The 17,817-nt window shown below is 31.7% G+C and overlaps 1 protein-coding gene across 1 annotated transcript in view; it reads left to right on the plus strand.

Annotated features, from left to right (window-relative positions):
• The first annotated feature begins 2,198 nt into the window (after positions 1-2,198).
• LOC129938889 (1-acylglycerol-3-phosphate O-acyltransferase Pnpla3) overlaps positions 2,199-17,817 on the plus strand; it is a 52,659-nt gene continuing 37,040 nt past the window's right edge. Inside the window, exon 1 of the mRNA XM_056046707.1 lies at positions 2,199-3,213. Coding sequence (XP_055902682.1) covers positions 3,054-3,213 — 160 coding nt within the window. The 5' untranslated portion in view covers positions 2,199-3,053. The remainder of the gene's footprint in view (positions 3,214-17,817) is intronic.

The raw sequence follows: 17,817 nt of genomic DNA on the forward strand, positions 1-17,817 counted from the left end.
ACTTTAACCTTAAGATCGACTTTATTAAAAAATGGTCTGCTTACATAAAATATAAAAGTACTTAGCCAAAATTATTACCTATATAGAATTAAAAACAAATTAAAAGACATCAATAATGCTCTAGGACTTTTGCTCTTATAGAACGAGTTATAAATATAAATAAAAATCATCACTGAACAATTTACTTATTTTGACTGCAGCGTTACTGCAATTCACAAGAATTCGTATGAAATGATATGAAGTTTAGCGATATTCCTCATACAATTTCATACAAATAATGTTTTTCGGCATCGTGAAGTTTAGTTCCGCTGAGTTTGAGTGCAGTGTTATCTTTATGATTTGATAATTGATTGATTCAAGGAATCAATTTCATTTTTGGAGGTTGGGCTATAATATTTAACAATTTGCCTCTTTATAATGTTGTTCATAGCAAAAATAAATAGTTCACTATTTTCCAATTACCAACGTTTATTGTGTCAGTAAATAAGGATACAAAATAATAAATTACTTGAAAATTTTCCAATTCGTCTATTAATAATGTTGTTCATTACAACAATAAACAGTTTATTATTTTTTAATTGCCAAATTTGTATTTGTCAATGAATAAGGTTATAAAAATAATAAACTATTTGTAAATTGAGGAATTGGTTGTGATATTAGATGAATGTTGAGATATAATCTTTAACAGTTCCCTTTCAAACATTTTGTTTATTGTGGCAATAAACGATTAATTATTTTTAATGACTAAAATGTTTGCGGCAATTAATAGAGTTATTAATTTCAATAAACGGTGATTAAGTGCTTTATTTTTCATTTAATAAACGGCTGTTAATAGTATTAACAAACGATTATCAAACGCTAAATTTTTTTTTAATAAACCGTTCACTCCGACAAGAAAAAGTTTGTTGTGACAATAAATAAGCAGTTAATAAACGCCGTTTTTTATATTAATGCACGTTTGTTTTTTCAGTGTGGTCTGTATCACTGTAATTTGCTAAAAGAAAGAGATTAAACTTCTTCCTGGCTAAAATACAGGATCTGATATTACTATTTGCTACTTGTGTTGCTTTGTATAGTATAAAGTCTAATGCGTGTAGTCCTCTTATTCTGTCACCTGAAATCCAGGATTCTTGAATCAGAGAAATGTCAATTTGTCTGCTTCTAATCTAATGACACTTGACGTTTCATTAATCTTACTAGTCTTTCATTTGAAAATCCTTTTTTATTTTTTAACCAATTCTTTGTCCAAGTGTTACATTTTTTAACACTTCCTTCTTTATTTGTAATACACTCTGTAATGATCATTAATGCTAAGATTTTTCTTTTTTCCATTATTCTTCACTTTAAAATTGCACCAAACCAGACACCCCATCACAAAGATAATACCGCTTCTACAACAGGAATTGTTTTTTGACAGTAAAAGCAACGCCCGAACACAAACCTACATAGTTGACAACTCAGTTTACAATCGAGCTGAAATGTGTATGGGACACTTTAGTTCGAGAACTGGTCACTATGTGGCCTTAAGCACTATTCACATGAGCACGACCAACGACCAACGAATGAACGAATATTCGTCAATTTTGACGTTTCTTTCACATGAGAGTTTTTAATTCGTCGCGAATGGAGCCACAGCCGAACACCATTCACTACCGAAATCAAAACAAGAATGATTTTTTAGTTTAAGTACGAGCAATTATTTTATTCGTTGCGAGTGTGGATAATGTAGAACGCGAATAAAGTTTGACAGTTCGTATCAACTATAATTTTTTTTCGCGACGAATAAATTTGTTTTCTTAAATTTATTAATATATTATATTGAAAAGTAAAAGTATTTATCATAAATCAAAAAGAAACTATATTGCTATCGTTTTATTAAGAATTTGTGTGGAAATATGTCTTCAAACGTATATAAACTCACATTTTGTAATTCATTCGTCGTTGCGGTCATGTGAGTACTACTTTACAAATTATTATAATTTTTTGTATGGTCACACTACTTTCTACTACCAAAACACCTTTTCATTTATCTCTTATACCTTTCTCACTTACTCTTATAGCTAAACGTCAAAAACAAAACAACACAATTCACCTACCATCTCTCTCCGAATATACAAAGAAAACCACAAAACAACATCCATCCATCTCACTCACTCTACAAAACACAGTTATAAAACTAATGACACTTGACGTTTCCCCAGCATTTCGTTTTGAAAACTCATCAAGTAAAAGTTAAACCACAGCACATTCAATTAAATTATTTATAAAATATATTTACTTCTCGTTGTTGCATAAAATAAAGATCGAAAAATAAAAAAAAAATCAATTAGTTAAATTAAAAAAATTATTTTTCATTCGAGAAAGATTAAAATTTGTCTGTTATTCCGAAATAAAAAAAAAGGAAACCAAAATAACAATAAAAAAAGGAACAACTACGAAACGAACAACTTTCTAGAGAGTCCAAGGAGTGAAAAGTCGGGGAAACGATTTTCTCTTTCAATTAATTTTATTTAGAAAAGAAAAATAAGTGCCCCGCCGCTCCCTCACTGTCGCTTCTCTGCTGGACAGGATTAGGAAAATCAACAAATTTACCTTTTCTATAAATTAAAGAAAAACGAAAACAAAAACAGTGCCTGCATAAATAAAATAAAATTATAACAATAATAAACTTGTGCTATTTGGTTACGAGTGGATTTTGTCGCCGCTTAATTTTATTTGGAGAATAATCGATTTGTTCTAGTTTATTCCAAATCATAATAACGCGCATTTTCAATTTGTGTTCTTACTTTTTAGTCAAGTGATTCCTCTCTGACTCTGACTCTGACCTAAACATTACATCCACCGCTGCTGCCACCAAAACGCCTTCTTCTCGTATCCTCTGGAATTCCATTCTGTGTGTGTAGCATTCGCTTCGCGTAGCGTGAAGAATATTTTTGTTGTTCGTAGCAAATTCCAAAGTTTTGTTTACAAAGTTTGTTTTTTGTTTTTGCGCATTTTTTTCTCATCCGAATTCCTCTCGAGAGTAAGCCAAAGAGACTACCAAGTGCAGTGCAATGAATCTATCGTTTGCTGGTTGTGGCTTTTTGGGCATTTATCATGTTGGAGTTTCTGTGTGCTTCAAGAAATACGCACCGCATCTTTTGCTGGACAAGATCGGCGGAGCATCGGCTGGTGCATTATCAGCCTGTTGCTTGTTGTGCGATTTGCCATTAGGTGAGTAATAAATAAATAATTGTTTGTTTTTGTTGTTTATTTTTTTTTATATTTAATGATGACGTGTATAATAGTGTCTTATAAAAAATGTATAATAAAAACAAATAAATCAAGGTGCCACTTGGCAATAATAGATGCTTGAAACACGTTTAAAGTTTGTTGATATTTTAGTGGATAACCTGGAACTTGTAGGCTTTGAGTAAACATCATGTGAGAATTTTTAAAGACGTTAGAGAAAATTGTATTTTGATATTTTTGCTACAAAATAGTCTTTCATATTGATTAAAAAAAGCTTGACTATGAGGAAAAAGACTTTAATCAAAAAGTGGTCAGACAAACTAAATTGTAATTAAGACCAAACCAAGTGTTTTTTATTCTTTCCATACACGACTTGAACAATGGCTCTATTAATTGCTCATATAAGGGATTTGAAGCTATTTTGATACAGAAATTGATGAAATTCAATCAATTTCGACGAGCCCATATTATTGTTCTAGAGAATTAGAAATCCACGGAGCCAAAAAGTTGTTCTTTTTTGGTCAACTTTAATTTGTTTAATACGAACAATCAAAAGTCGACAATTCAGGGTAATTATTTTTTGGTTTGGAGACTAAATGCCAATCTTATTTTACCTTCAAGTTTGGACTTTTACATTAAGCGTGGAAAACAATATAATTTCAATGGTTTCCTTAGGAAGAATCGAAGCATAATCTCGTATCCAAAACGTGAAATTATCTGTTCAGGAATCTTCTCCTACAAAAAGCCATAATTAGTTGTGTTGTGAGGGGCAAGCCATAAAAAAAGATCGGAAGCAGTGCTTCTACTTTTTTTTGTATTCTCTTAAAAATTTTAACGATTGCTTTTGTAGCCGATCGATTATGATGATCATTATCATTGCAAATAGTTTTTAGGTTTGAATCACCCGTTTTATCGTGAATTTTAATTATTTTAACACTTTGTTCGATTACTTATCGATCTATTATAGTAAATGACAAACATTGGGCTAGTTTACATTTCAAACATCTCAGAGATCTCATTATTCTCAGATATGTTAGCATAATTTCTCACCTTTGCTGTCAAAAATCTTACAGTAGAATAATTCTGATGATTATATTTTTCAAAAATTGCCTTTTGCACAATTTAAAAAGGAAGAATAAAAATACCAAGCTAAGTTGATGGATACAAGAGAATTAAAAATTAATTCTGTTTATATTTTATTTTACAGCTCTTGTTGACAAAATTCTGAAAATTTTTGAAAACATAAGGTACACAATTTTATAAATCCGTGGTGGCACTTATGTGACAGTTTGTTGAGCTGTTTCTAAATTTAATGTGTTAGGTCCGAATTTTTTCGAAAAAAATGAGCAAAAAGTTACTGTTAATACGGATCGCTACTGTCACATGAATGAGACTTTCCTCCAACCAAACTTAAATCAGTTTACTAGAAACCCCAAAGAAGTCTGGTTCCAATTTAAAAAATTCAATACAATTTTTCTGTTAAATTGTTTATTTATTTGTCATTGCTTTTAAAATATGTGAGATCTTTTTGCCGGACGCTGTATTTTGGCATTTAAAATGACAGGTGTCAAATGCCAGCTGTATTAACTTTAAACTACAAAATTAATGTTCCATGGTTGATGGTTTTGTACCTTTAGACTTGATTGCTACTTGTGATGCATAATAGCTGTGTTTCAGACCTAGTTTCAGACTGAAAGTTTTAGTCATTTTTAGTCCGAAGTCGTTTCACACTTATGGCAGAAACATAAACACGTTTCAGCTTCGGCTTCGCCTGACGTATACGAGTTCAGCCATAGGAATTCAAAGCATGCTATCACAATGGAGCTTCGACCTCACTTTTCGTTTGATATTCTTAAGGAAAAGAACGTAAAGTAACGTAATGTGACTCCAAACGGAAGCTCTTGTTCAATTATCTGAACATTTGCTTTGTCTGACAGCACATCAGCTGTAAAAAAATGTCAACAAACAAAATATTTGCTCTTTGGTATGATGAAATAATAGAAATGTCATTCAAAGCAACCTCGAAGCAGGTCTAACGTAACGCAGACGAAGCCGAAGCTGAAGCGTGTATGTGTTTCAGCCATTAAAAAGTTGTGCTAATCAGTGAAGGGACTTGGAAAAATCAAAGTGGTTATAAATATCCCAACAAAAAGGTGATAAAAAATAAAACAAAATCTGTCCATTCAAATTAGTTTTCTAATCACATATCTTGCTTACAACTGGTAAAATAATTATTTTATATAAGAACCATCTTTGAATTGGTATTTCGAAGCATATTTAACCAACACCTCTGGGGGATCAAAATGTATCCCGTTGCCCAAAATTTCTCTTGCAGCTAAAATGTTGAGTACAGTTGTGTTCAATTTGTTTCTTTTATGTTTTTTGATAGTATTGAGTTGTGAAAATTAATGTTCAGCTGCTTCGTTACGTTGTGGTAAACAACAAAGTTGTATCATGTAAAAGGACAGGTTTTTGAAAATTCAATATCTCATACTGCCTTTCAAATTTTTAATAAAAATCCGCTGTTGTACAATGTCATCATTCTTGAAACTTTTTTTATTATTCTAAACTCGCCTATGAGTTTTCTCCACTCAACATTGAGCAGTTCAATGATTGCACCGTCTACCGGGAAATATGGCTGTTGGCATTGTTCCAGCAGTTTTTTATTAAGTTGATCTTAAAAGATTTCATACTTTCGACTAAGAGGTGGATTTGTCTTGTCTCAAATTAAAATATTCTCTTCAAGTCTTTAATTATTTTTAAATTTAAGGCAATCAAATTTAAAAACAATTTGTTTTGTATTTTCTAGAAAATTGAAAATACTAGTAGCCTTAGGATTAGCCTCTTCAAATGCACTTAAAATAAAAAAAATAAAATAAGGGATTCCACTGCTCTATACATCATTTCTAAAGAAAGCCACTGAGTTTGACAAACTTTTAAAATTTGATGTTCATCGACACCAAGTGCCTCCTGAAAGTTAATGAAATGTGGTAGAAATACCACTTAAGTGGTAGAAGTCCCATCACTGGTCCCATAAATCGCGCTAGAGAGTAAAACATTTCTCCTTTATGCCACATTTAGTCCGAGAAATTTCCTTAGCCGATTTCTGAGCTGGCTGTCAAAATCGATTTAAAGTTCACGGCAAGTAATGACAGAAGAAAAAAAAATGTGTGTGGACTATTGACTTACGGTTGAGGGTTGTCCAAGTGATTCTTTTATTTTAATTAGAAATAAAAATTATATACTGATCGCTCGGAAATCATACAATGAATTGTCTTTTGAGAAAAAAGTGTAATTGCGCATTTATTTTCTGTAAATAAGGTATTTTTTAAGTTTCTATACATTTCATTTTCCTGAACAGCTGATAATTTTATGTTTAAAGCCTAGTTCGCTGCTGATGCGTAACGAAATTTCCCATACAAAAATGACATGACGAAATCATAAACGAAAATTTCGCTGTGCTTTTCGTTTTTCAGTACGCTGCTGAACAACGAAATGTGTCATTTTAGTGGATAGCTGTACTAGATTTTTTAGTACAATTCTCCACTCTTTTCGTTCTCAATTTAATTGCCCGGTATATTAATTGCTTGCGAAATTTTGACGTTTAATTTATTTATTGGAAAAAATTGTTTACAAATCAAAATTGAAAATTGTTTACTCGTGAATTTCGGAGTTTTTGTTTTTTGTTTTCCACAGCTGACAGAACTCTACACAAATATTTTTCCGTTGTGGTTTTCGTTTTAATTTCGCTCTACACTTGGAGACCACCGAAAAATTTCGTTTCGCATCAGCAGCGTACTAGGCTTAAAAGTAAAAACAATCTTTCCACTGATTTGTGTTCCAACTTTACATAGTTCCAATGACAGATTTCTGTCAAAAAAATTACAATGTTTGTTTTCAATGAACATGTTCATTCAACATAAAGGACTTCATTCTTTGAACGTACATTTTGATCAAAGCAACTAGTTAGTTTTTCAAGTGTCATTAATTTCAAATTCAGAACTTTACTTCGCAAATCTTTACTTTAAGTTCATAGTACAAAAATTATCAAACAAATTATTGTCTACACAACTATTCTAAGGCAAGCTACAAGTCCATCACGATTTGTATTTTGTACTGTAGAGAAATATTTCTTATTTCTTTTCAAAATTGTCAAGGAAACCTTTTACACGAAACATTAAATGAAGCTGTGAAGAAAATAAATAAGTCAATAATCAGAGTAATAAAGTTCGGCTTCCAGTTGAATGAAAAAACATAATAAACTGTCACTTTGACAGAAGTAGACTTGACTTAAAAGTTAGGGAGATTTTGACTGACTAACTTTCCAGTCAACTTTCCATTAAAGTTGCCTTGATTGGAAGGTAATTTTTTGGCAGCTGGCCAATCAGATACTTGAAACTTGCCTAACTTATGTCGTCTCAACCTGCGCAATGACGAAAACCAATGATCGCTATAACTGGCGCTTTAGTTTTGGTAAATGTGAATATTATTCATATTTTCTATTTCCTTTAAATAATCAAATAGTTTTCATAAATTTTATATCTTTTTATAAAACTGTTTCTAAAAAAGAAATTCGTAGTGCAACACAAATATGTAATTATCAACATTTATTGAAAATTTTACTGTCATTTTTAGAAAAAAAAACTCATTGAGGTTTCACAATATTCAAGGAATAATTTTATTTCTATTTAAAATAAATATAAATTTACTTTTGTTGATATTTATTTTATTGGACTTTTATTCATGATTAAGTTGATTAAAATTTATCATTGATTTTCAGTAACTCTGCTTGAGTATACTTTTTGACTTTCAACAAGTAGTCCAAACTCGTGCCGTTCCAGATATTTTGACAGTTTGCTTTCTCTCTAAGAGCATTTCATTCCCACTCCTCAAATTTGACATTTGACCAACTTTTAGTGCGAGAAAATGTTTAGACATTTTAAAAATGTGAGGTTCAGAATTCAACTTATATTTTGACACTTAAAATGACAGGTGTTAAATGCCAGCTCTACTTACTTAAAACACACAAACTGAATATCCCTATCAACCCAAAATTTACAAGATTAGAAATTATTGAAACATTCCATAAATGGTTATAAACTCATAGTTAACAAATTTGTACCTTTAGAATTGTTTACTACCTTTGATGTACAATAATTCAAACAACTCATGTTACTTGTTATAACATATTTAATTGTTTCTCATTTGAATTAAACGGTGTTTATTAAGTAATAGGCAATTTAAATTATCTTTAAGTTATAAAACAGATTAGCTAAGTTTCAAACTAATAAAAAAAATATGATTTTTAAATAAACGATTAAATACGTTACAATATTCTAATTATTATATTATTCAATAATTATTTTATAATCATAACTAGTTACTTACTATTTGCACTTTGATATTAAATTGCACAATAAAACTATGTTAAAAAAACTTGTATACCTGCGTAAATAGGAAACACTTACATTTTTATCGAATCAGACTCAGAACTACAGTTCTTGACCCTTGTATCTTTCTATTTACTTCCAATCCGGTTTGTACATTTCTTGTGTTTTTATTCCATGACCTACTCGAATGTTCTAGAAGGAAAACAAAATTGTTCAGAATGAAAATACTGGAGGGGGAATATGTTTACGTTTTGCCATTTGCATTGTATCTATTTTCTTAATTATTTTGTATATGTAAAAAGGGAATTCGTAGAAATAAAATAAGACAAAGAGAGAGCACAACATTTGATTCTTTTGGAACAAAATTAAAACATTAAGTTATGAATGAACCTTTAGTTTGCATTGATAAATTCTACTTCAAATAATTATGTATATAGCATTCGTCATAGAAGTAAAATGTTTTATAAGACTAACAATGAAAGTTTAAAGTATCCTTGGCGTGATGGTTAGTGGGTAGGATTGTCATGACAGGTGTCTAGGTGCAATCCCTGCCTATGCCATCTAATACTGCCTTCTGTTAGCAGTCCGTATTCGGCATAGAAACTGTAGGTAGCTTGTTCACTGCATATAAAACAGTTAAGAGTTATAGTAAGTCAGTGGTTTCTTACGATCTGTAGCGTCATTTCATTAAATTAAAATTAATATTGAAGTTTATTTTCATCTCATGACTTTTAAACATTCAAAATATGTTTTTAAATTCCTTATCAAAACAAAACAGACTTTGCATGACCTTCTTGTTTTGCAATAAGCTTACACCCCCGTCTATAATAATTTTTAGTTGATAAGAAACTTGCCTAAAAATCAAAAACAGAATATTTCGATAACGTGTTTTGTTCACTATTTTTCTATAAATAAAGATTACCAAGCTATAAATCTTTAAAAATAATTAATCTTCATATAAACACCAATTTCTAAATTTATGGGCTTAGGATACCTGCGATCCTGATTCCCTTTTATACTTGTCTGGGTTTTGAATCTAAAAGATACATAAAGAAACAATAGAATAAAGGCTACCAAAGAAGAACAAAGAAAAGAAAAAAAAAGATTTTAAAAGGATTTAGAGACAAGTGTAATAGGGAGGTAGTTTTTTTTTTAACTTATGTGAGCCCTAACACCATTTGTTAGGTCATTCTAAAAGGCATGGGAAATTCGATAGTTTGAACAAGATGTAACAAAATAAAGAAAACAAAAATTATAGGTGTGAATTAATTGTGAAACAAAGAAAAATGTAAAAGGCTTTAAAAAATTAGAAATGAAAAATGAATTGAAATAAAAACAACCATAATAAGTTATTCATATTTCTAAGGCAGATTTTTCATTCACTTAGGTGATATTTGAAGGAAATTTATATCTGTTTACGGCTGTCTAATATTAAAATATTAATTTTGTTTGTTCAAACTTTCCATAAGCCGGTATAGCTGATGGTAATAGAGTGGGGTAGTTTTCTTTTAGAAGAGAGATATTAACCTAACCGCACATCGAGATTGCCTTACCCTTTTCGGTATTTTCTTTCATTTGGATATTCAAGACTTCTTCTGAAATGCTTCCTTATTTTCCTAAAGCTTGTACTGTGTTTTAAATTAAAAACATTGTAAAGGGCGGTAATAATCCGCTTTCTTACTTACTTGCTTAAGGTTGGGATACAGTCCGGGGCGGACCTGGGCCTTAACCAACATGCGTCTCTAGCCAGATCGGTCCTTAGCTAGCTGTCTCCAGTTTCGCACGCCAAGTTGGTTGAGGTCTTCACCCACCTGAGTAGCGGTCTTTCTCTACTGCGCCGTCCGTCGTGATGGGATTCGAAGACCTTTCGGACTGGAGCGTTGATGTCCATTCGCTCTACATGACCTAGCCATTTAAGCTGTTGGACTTTAATTCTGCTAACTAGGTCAGTGTCGCTGTATAGCCCGTACAGTTCGTCGGTATATCTTCTCCTCCATTCTCCATCTTGGCGTACGGGACCAAAAATCACCCGAAGAATTTTTCTCAGAACGATGTTGAAGAAGTCGCATGACAGTGCATCGCCTTGTCTAAAACCTTTTTTGACATCAAATGCATCGGTAAGATCTTTTCCGACCTTGATAGAGCAGCGTACATTCTGCATCGTCATTCTGGACAAACGGATAAGTTTGACAGGGATGCCAAAACTAGACATTGCTCTGTAGAGCTCTTCCCTATGAATGATGTCATACGCGGCTTTAAAATCAATAAAGAGATGGTGGGTATCGATTTGAAGCTCCTGGGGTTTTTCCAAGATATGCCGTAGTGTGAATATTTGGTCGATAGTGGACTTTCCTGGTCTGAAGCCACACTGATAAGGACCAATCAGGTTGTTGACGAACGGCTTCAGACGTTCACGTAATACGGCAGAAAGGATCTTACATGCAATGTTAAGGAGACTGATGTCTCTGTAGTTGGCTCAATTTAGAGCGTCTAATTTTGTATGTATCGGGCAAACTAAGCTGAGATTCCACTCATCGGGCATACATCCGCTTAGTGATCAAAAAATTAAGTGTATTTTATTTTGACTTAAATTATTAGAGTACATATTTATACTTTTATTCAAAAAATTAAGCGTACTTCCTTGTTCTTGGTCGTCTGAGTATCATTTTTCCATCATATCTAAAAAAAACTTCAATTTGCATGGTGGAAATAATATTTTTGATTTTGAATGAAAAGTTATTTATTGTGAAAGTTGGTTGTTCAGATGAGGAGTTTATTTTTTGAAACTTTTCAGAAAAACAGTTCGGAATATTCTAACTTCATAAAAGTTAATTTTGTTGCTAAAATCATTACAAGAAGAAGGGCTTGTTTTTTCTTCTAAAGTCGAAGCTATCAGTTGTTTAAAACGGACTGAGAAGCCTTCTTATTTTGAACAATTTGTGGGTCTTAAAGTGGTTCTTCTTAACTTTACAATATTTTTGCAATTTTTTTTTTAAGTCCCCTTTTTTGAATAAAATCTTGTTGAACTATAAAACCGTGAAGGAAAAAATACATTTTCATTCCAAAACTTAAAATTATTGCATAACTTGAAATCATCTGTTTGTATCAAGTTTTTTTTGAGCTTGGAAAGGATGTTAAGAGCAGAAATAGTGTTAGATTATTTGATGGCATTTATTTTATAGATAGGATTTCTGGCATCTCTCCACCGCAGCTATGAGATCCATAGTCCATTTGATCAGTTTAATTTTCACAATGGATTTGACCGAATGGAATCAATGCTGAATATTGACTTCCAATGTTCCAAGAGTTTTTATTTTTGCAGTGATGATCAACGACTTAACATATTAATAAAGAGGCGTTAAGTCGCACAAACGAGGGAGCCACTTGGAAAGATAACGTCTTGAAAAGAAAGTTGTTACCCAATTGATAGTTCAGCGCATTGTATCTTTGATTTTAGGCTGATTAATTTTTGGATACAAAAAATCAGTCAGTGTGGCTCGATAGTGTTCGCCATACGCCGCCGGCCGTAGCGACAGATCCTTCCTCATTTAGAAATAAATAAGGATCGATGATTTTGTTCAGAGCGTGTAAATCAAAACTGAAATTTTGTTTGGATTAAGTTGATAAATATAAGTTTTATGACGGTCCCTGTTTTTTTGTGTTACTTGAATAGGGAGAAGTGCTAAATTTACTTGTAAGACCGTTTAAAATAAAGAAAATAACAAAAAAATGTTATGGTTTAGGTAATTACTGGTTTTATTGAATGTCCTAAAATAATTTTTAGTAATGTTTGCTGCCTCCTGATTTCTGTATTACTTCAAGTAACTTGTGTATGCGAAATTTGGGTCAAGGACCGTTTTAAGGCTCCAAAATTCTCTTCGTTTTTTTTGTTTTACTTTTCATGTTCTCTATGGTTTTCAGGTCAGGAGAATATGGGGCCATGGTAATAGGTTCACATTTTGCCCCTGAATCCAGGCTTTATTTGTGATGAAGATGAGAAGTTGTTGATTGTTAAAGTTAGTGAGAAGTTTAGAGCTTAAAACTTTTCAGAAAACTGTTTCTTTTCTTGGCCGTATGGCATCAATGGCATCAATAAAAATAAATAAATTAGGTGGCGCAATAGTATATGAAGAACCAGGGCCTAGTGACTTACAACTCTCAACTATTCCTGTGTGCTAGTAATATTGTCAGAGATGGAAGGGACCTACAGTTCATCCGAATCCGAACGGCTAATTTGAGAAAGCACTTTTCATGACAAGAATTACTCCTGGAGTATTTGTCAATTCCTGGCAATGGCATCAATGGTATATTGAATATTGGTTAACAATGTTTTAAGAGTTGCTATTTTTGCAGCAAAAACCAATGACTTAACATATCCCTATAAAAACTAATTTGAGACTTTTAGTCACAAGATAGAGATGGAGTCACTCATAAGGGCAATGTCTGAAAATAAAGTTGTCACCAAGTCGCTTTATAAATATGTATTACGTTAAGTTGAATAGAGGCGCATTTTAAACTAAATACGTTAACAGTTTTCTAGAGTTTTGTTTAAATATGAATTAATGCACTCCTTGAAATGTTTATGCGAATTCCAATAAAAACGGCTGACTTTGTTTAAAGTTTTAATCATTGATGAGTAAATCCTTTTTTTCCAAAAATCTAAACTTTTAAGATTGCCGTAAACTGCAAAGAATTGGAAAAACGCTTATAAATAAAAAAAAAATCAAACTTATTTCCAATTTCGTCTTTTTTTTTAACTCTGCTTTGTTTATAACAATTTTTAAACCCCACAATGTGATTCATTTTTTTGCTTTTGATACTAAGTGAACAAAACATTGAACATTTCATAGTAAGGTTTATAAATTTTGCCATAATCATCAATTAATTGAACTCAATTTATGTTGTCTCATACATTTTTATTTAACGAACCTTAATAACCTACTCAAAAGTAAATTAAAGTTAAGTAAATATAATTTCGTACTAAAAAACCCCATATTATTGTACAGAGTTAATTTTAAAATTTAATCAAAACAAATAAAACACTGAAAACAAAACAAATTCGTTTAGCTTGCAATTTAATGGATCGAATGGATTCGAATTCGAAGATGGCCTCTTTACATAGAATTTGCATTAAGCATACCCATGTTATGTAGGTATACCTATTTATCATGAATAATGTGTGCCTTGCTCATCGTTTAAGTCAGCAATATTTGTTTTATTTTACTTTGCGGGGAAATTGTGACCTATTATTTTTATTTTATTTGTTCTTACGTAAAGAGTGTAGAGAATTTTCTCTAACACATTAATTTACGTGATGTCAGACTAAATTGGTTTTTTTCTGAAAAGATTTGTATTTTCACTTGAAATAACTTAATTCGATAGAATTTTCTAGAGAATATTGTCATGATCTGTTGTTGTTGTTGTTTTTGGGATGAACTGATGCGTCAGTTGCTATTTAATGTTTTTAGGACTTAGAGTACCTTGGTAGGTATTTAGAATTTAAAATTTGTTTTGTAATTGTTATTTTTGTATAGCATCTTCCAAGAATATTTAAACAAAGGCTTGCTTTAGGTTCATACAAGTTTATGAAAACAGAGACATAACTTAAGTTAGTTTTTAAGTCGGCAAAATTAATTTTTTGTTCGCCCTCATAAACAAACAATACTTTTTTTAAGGATTAAGTCGTCCTCAATTAGAAAAATGATAAATACAACTTTGGTTATTTATTTATATATTTTATTTGAAAAGCCTTATGAGACGAAAACTCGTAAAGGGCTGTATTTTAATATACAGTTTTTTTTAACAGAAATGTTAATTTTTTGATAAAAAGTAGATATTAAAATGTGTGTACAATATACATATATATTGGCAAGTACAACTCTAATAAGAAAACAAAAATCAAAACAATGAAGGGCAAAGTACATTTGTGTTTTTACACTTTTAGGTACGTTACTACGAATGCGACCGAAAGCTAGGGATTAAAGTTCTTTCGATAGTTTTGATATGTGGTATTTCCAGTTCAGTGATAAGACCACCCAAAGTCCAAGATATTTAAACTGACTAACTTGTTCCGCAGTTGAGCCTTGGCAGACAATGTTAAGTGGTGTATTCGATTTGCTGAAGACGATATATTTGTTTTTCGGCGTTAACACATAGTTTTTGGGCATTCATCCAAGATTAAATCTTATTAAGATCATTATTCATTTGTTCCTCGAGTTCAGTAGCAGATCGTGGAGAATGCATACGACTGATCTCGTCTGCATATAATACTGGATGTCCATTTGGAATCAAGTTTATAAGATCTTGGATATAAAAGCAAAAGGGTCGGTCCAAGTACACTACCTAGTGGTACCCCCATCTCAACTGGTTGCTTATGGCTTGTGCATCCGTCCAAGCTTATGTACTGATATCGAGTTTCGAGGTAAGATTTGAACCAGTTAAATGAGAAACCTCTTACTCCCAGAGCAAAAAGATTTCGAAGCAGGATTAAAATTAATGTGAAGTGTAAACTCTGTTGGAACAGAAATACACACCTATATCTTTAAATGTGGAGACGTGACAGAGTTTTTGCTGTGATATACAATAATCAAATACACTAACGATTAGTTTTTTAGTAAAAGTTATCGTCTGACATTTTAAAGGGTTGAGGGCAAGGCTATTTTTCCCACGCCAAAATGTGAAAGTACCAATGTCGGCTTGTAAAAGGATACGATCATGGGTGGACTTTATAATCTTACAAATTTTCATGTCATCAGCAAAAATGAGAACTTCACTTGAAAGTAGACATGACGATACGTCGTTAATAGACAGGATGAACAGAAAAGGGCCAAGATGGCTTCCCTGGGGAACACCAGATTGAGCAACAAAATGTTCTGAAAGACAATTTCTAAATTTTACCTCATATGATCTGTTTTAAAGGTATGACTTAATCCAAGCCAAGAAACATGGTGGAAGAGCCTTAAGTTTAAATAAAATAATTCCGGGGCTAAGTTGGTCAAAAGCTTAAGAAAAGTCAGTGTATATACAGTCAACTTCATTACCTTGTTCTTAAGCGTTCGAACATATGTTTGAGAATGTGAGGAGATTAGTAGCAGTTGATCTTTTTTCACAAAACCATGTTTCTGTTCGCAAATGATATTTTTACTAAAAAATGCTACACTTTCACAAACTTCTAATGCTATAAAAGTTGGTTTTGGCATTTTCTAAATAGTCTTTGCTTCCAAACGCCAAAGCATCTTTCCACCGTGTTAGGAGGAGCTATATGAGATATATTGTTTCTTATTTCAGCATCCGTTCGAGGATTCAAAATGGAGGCAAAGAGGATATTAGTACAAGGGTACCCACCATCCCCAAGCAGACAACCATTGAACTTCCCATCATCAAATCTTTGTTTAATTCCGCTTTCCCTACAAATTTGTGAATCATGGGAGCGCCTGTCAAGCAGCAAACAATGTCATTAATTTGTAGGGATGCGTCGCATATTACTTGGGTATTCAGCGAGTAGTACCTTTACCTTACTATTAGGTTATACGCAATATTTTTAAATATTATAGAAAAAAAAAATAGTTAAATTCTGTATACAAAATAATTTAAATGTATTAAAATATTTGAAAACCTGAAAATTGAGATTTTGCATAAAATCTAAAGTGTCCTACTTTTATTCATAGTTCTTAGCTGGTCGGAAAAAGAAGAAAGAAGTTTTTTAATGAACAAAAGTCTTTTGGTAGCTAATGCTCTTGCCACTCGCTTACATATTTGGGAAACCGTAGGTTGGCTCAATCCGTGGATGTCTACTCCATCGTCTTGAATCTATAAACAAATCATAAAAGGTACAAATTTCGAATTAGTGTGAATATGTAGTACAAACTTACCTCGTTCTGTCTCCAATATCTTATTGCAGCAAATTCTTGGATATCTATGGGGATGTGCCCTCCTCTATTGTCGCTGCTGAGGTCCGAACGGATAATTCCAATTATTTGTATGATATTCTCTTTCGAAAATCTATATATTTTTTTTAATTCTGCGTTTCTTAGGCTTATTGGGTTGAACCTTTTTTTATTGAACTTGAAAACCCAGACGGACTTTAAAAAAAAAAAAAACACTACTTTACGAATTTACATATCCCCAAAAAACCTCAAATTTTAAATAGTAATATGTTAAAAACCCGAAAAATTATTGTGATTTTTAAGTCTGATTTCAATTAGAACAAAAGTTCAATTTTATAGCCACGAAAAAAATGTGTTCACCAGTGCAATATTTCTCAACTTTAAAGAGTACGAAAAGCTAAAATAACATATCATTTGATCTAAAGTCACGGACACTGTATTGCTTGCTATTTAAATTCATTAGTTTTCAAGATATTCCGAATAAGTTGCAAATGCAATTGTTCCATAATTTGTAATTTAATAGTAACACTATAGTGGGAAAAATGAAAAATTGTATCTAGTCCTTTCTTATAACTTTTTAAAGGACAAAGTAGAAGCCTAAAAATAATGATTGTGTTTTATTTCTTGTCGCTCACAATGGGAATAGTTTCATTGTTTTAGGATTCTAAAACCTCCAAAGATACTCTAATTAACTCTTAATCTTCTCACAGCAACCATCACTGTAAAAATTCGATGACAAAGCAAAATCTATTGTAATTAAAAAAAAAGAGACATGAACAATAAAAAATGATAAGCTAACACCCGTTTTATTGCAATTGTGCAGTTATTTCTTTCTTATTTTTTTGTTTTAATGTTTCAAATAATTTCTCAGTTTGATTAATTTAATATCATGCCACAATAAAAAACAAATGACTTTAAACTTTAGACTCCTCAATTTGCAAGGTCGATGTGATATTGTCAATCAAATTAAGATGTGCATCTTTGTAGTCCCGCTTCGCTACACTCTGCTCTGTCTATATCTTGCTTCTAGGGAATATAAATCTAAGCTATAGTAGCCAGTGTGTACATATATACTAAACAAAAATTTAAATTATCTATTCTACTATTAAATAACGTCACGCGTTCTTTGTTTTAATCTTTAGATTAAATTAAATTCAAACTGTCTAGCTGTGTGCATTCCAATAAGTTTTCAAACAGCCAGCGTCAAACAAAAAAAAAAGCACTTCGCTGAAATTCATTTTGTCTGAAAAGTACACTCATAGTCACACAAAAAAAAAACGTGATTGCACAATTTTCTATAATAATAATAA

Source organism: Eupeodes corollae, chromosome 1 (assembly GCF_945859685.1).
Source record: "Eupeodes corollae chromosome 1, idEupCoro1.1, whole genome shotgun sequence".
In the NCBI taxonomy this organism is placed as follows: domain Eukaryota; kingdom Metazoa; phylum Arthropoda; class Insecta; order Diptera; family Syrphidae; genus Eupeodes; species Eupeodes corollae.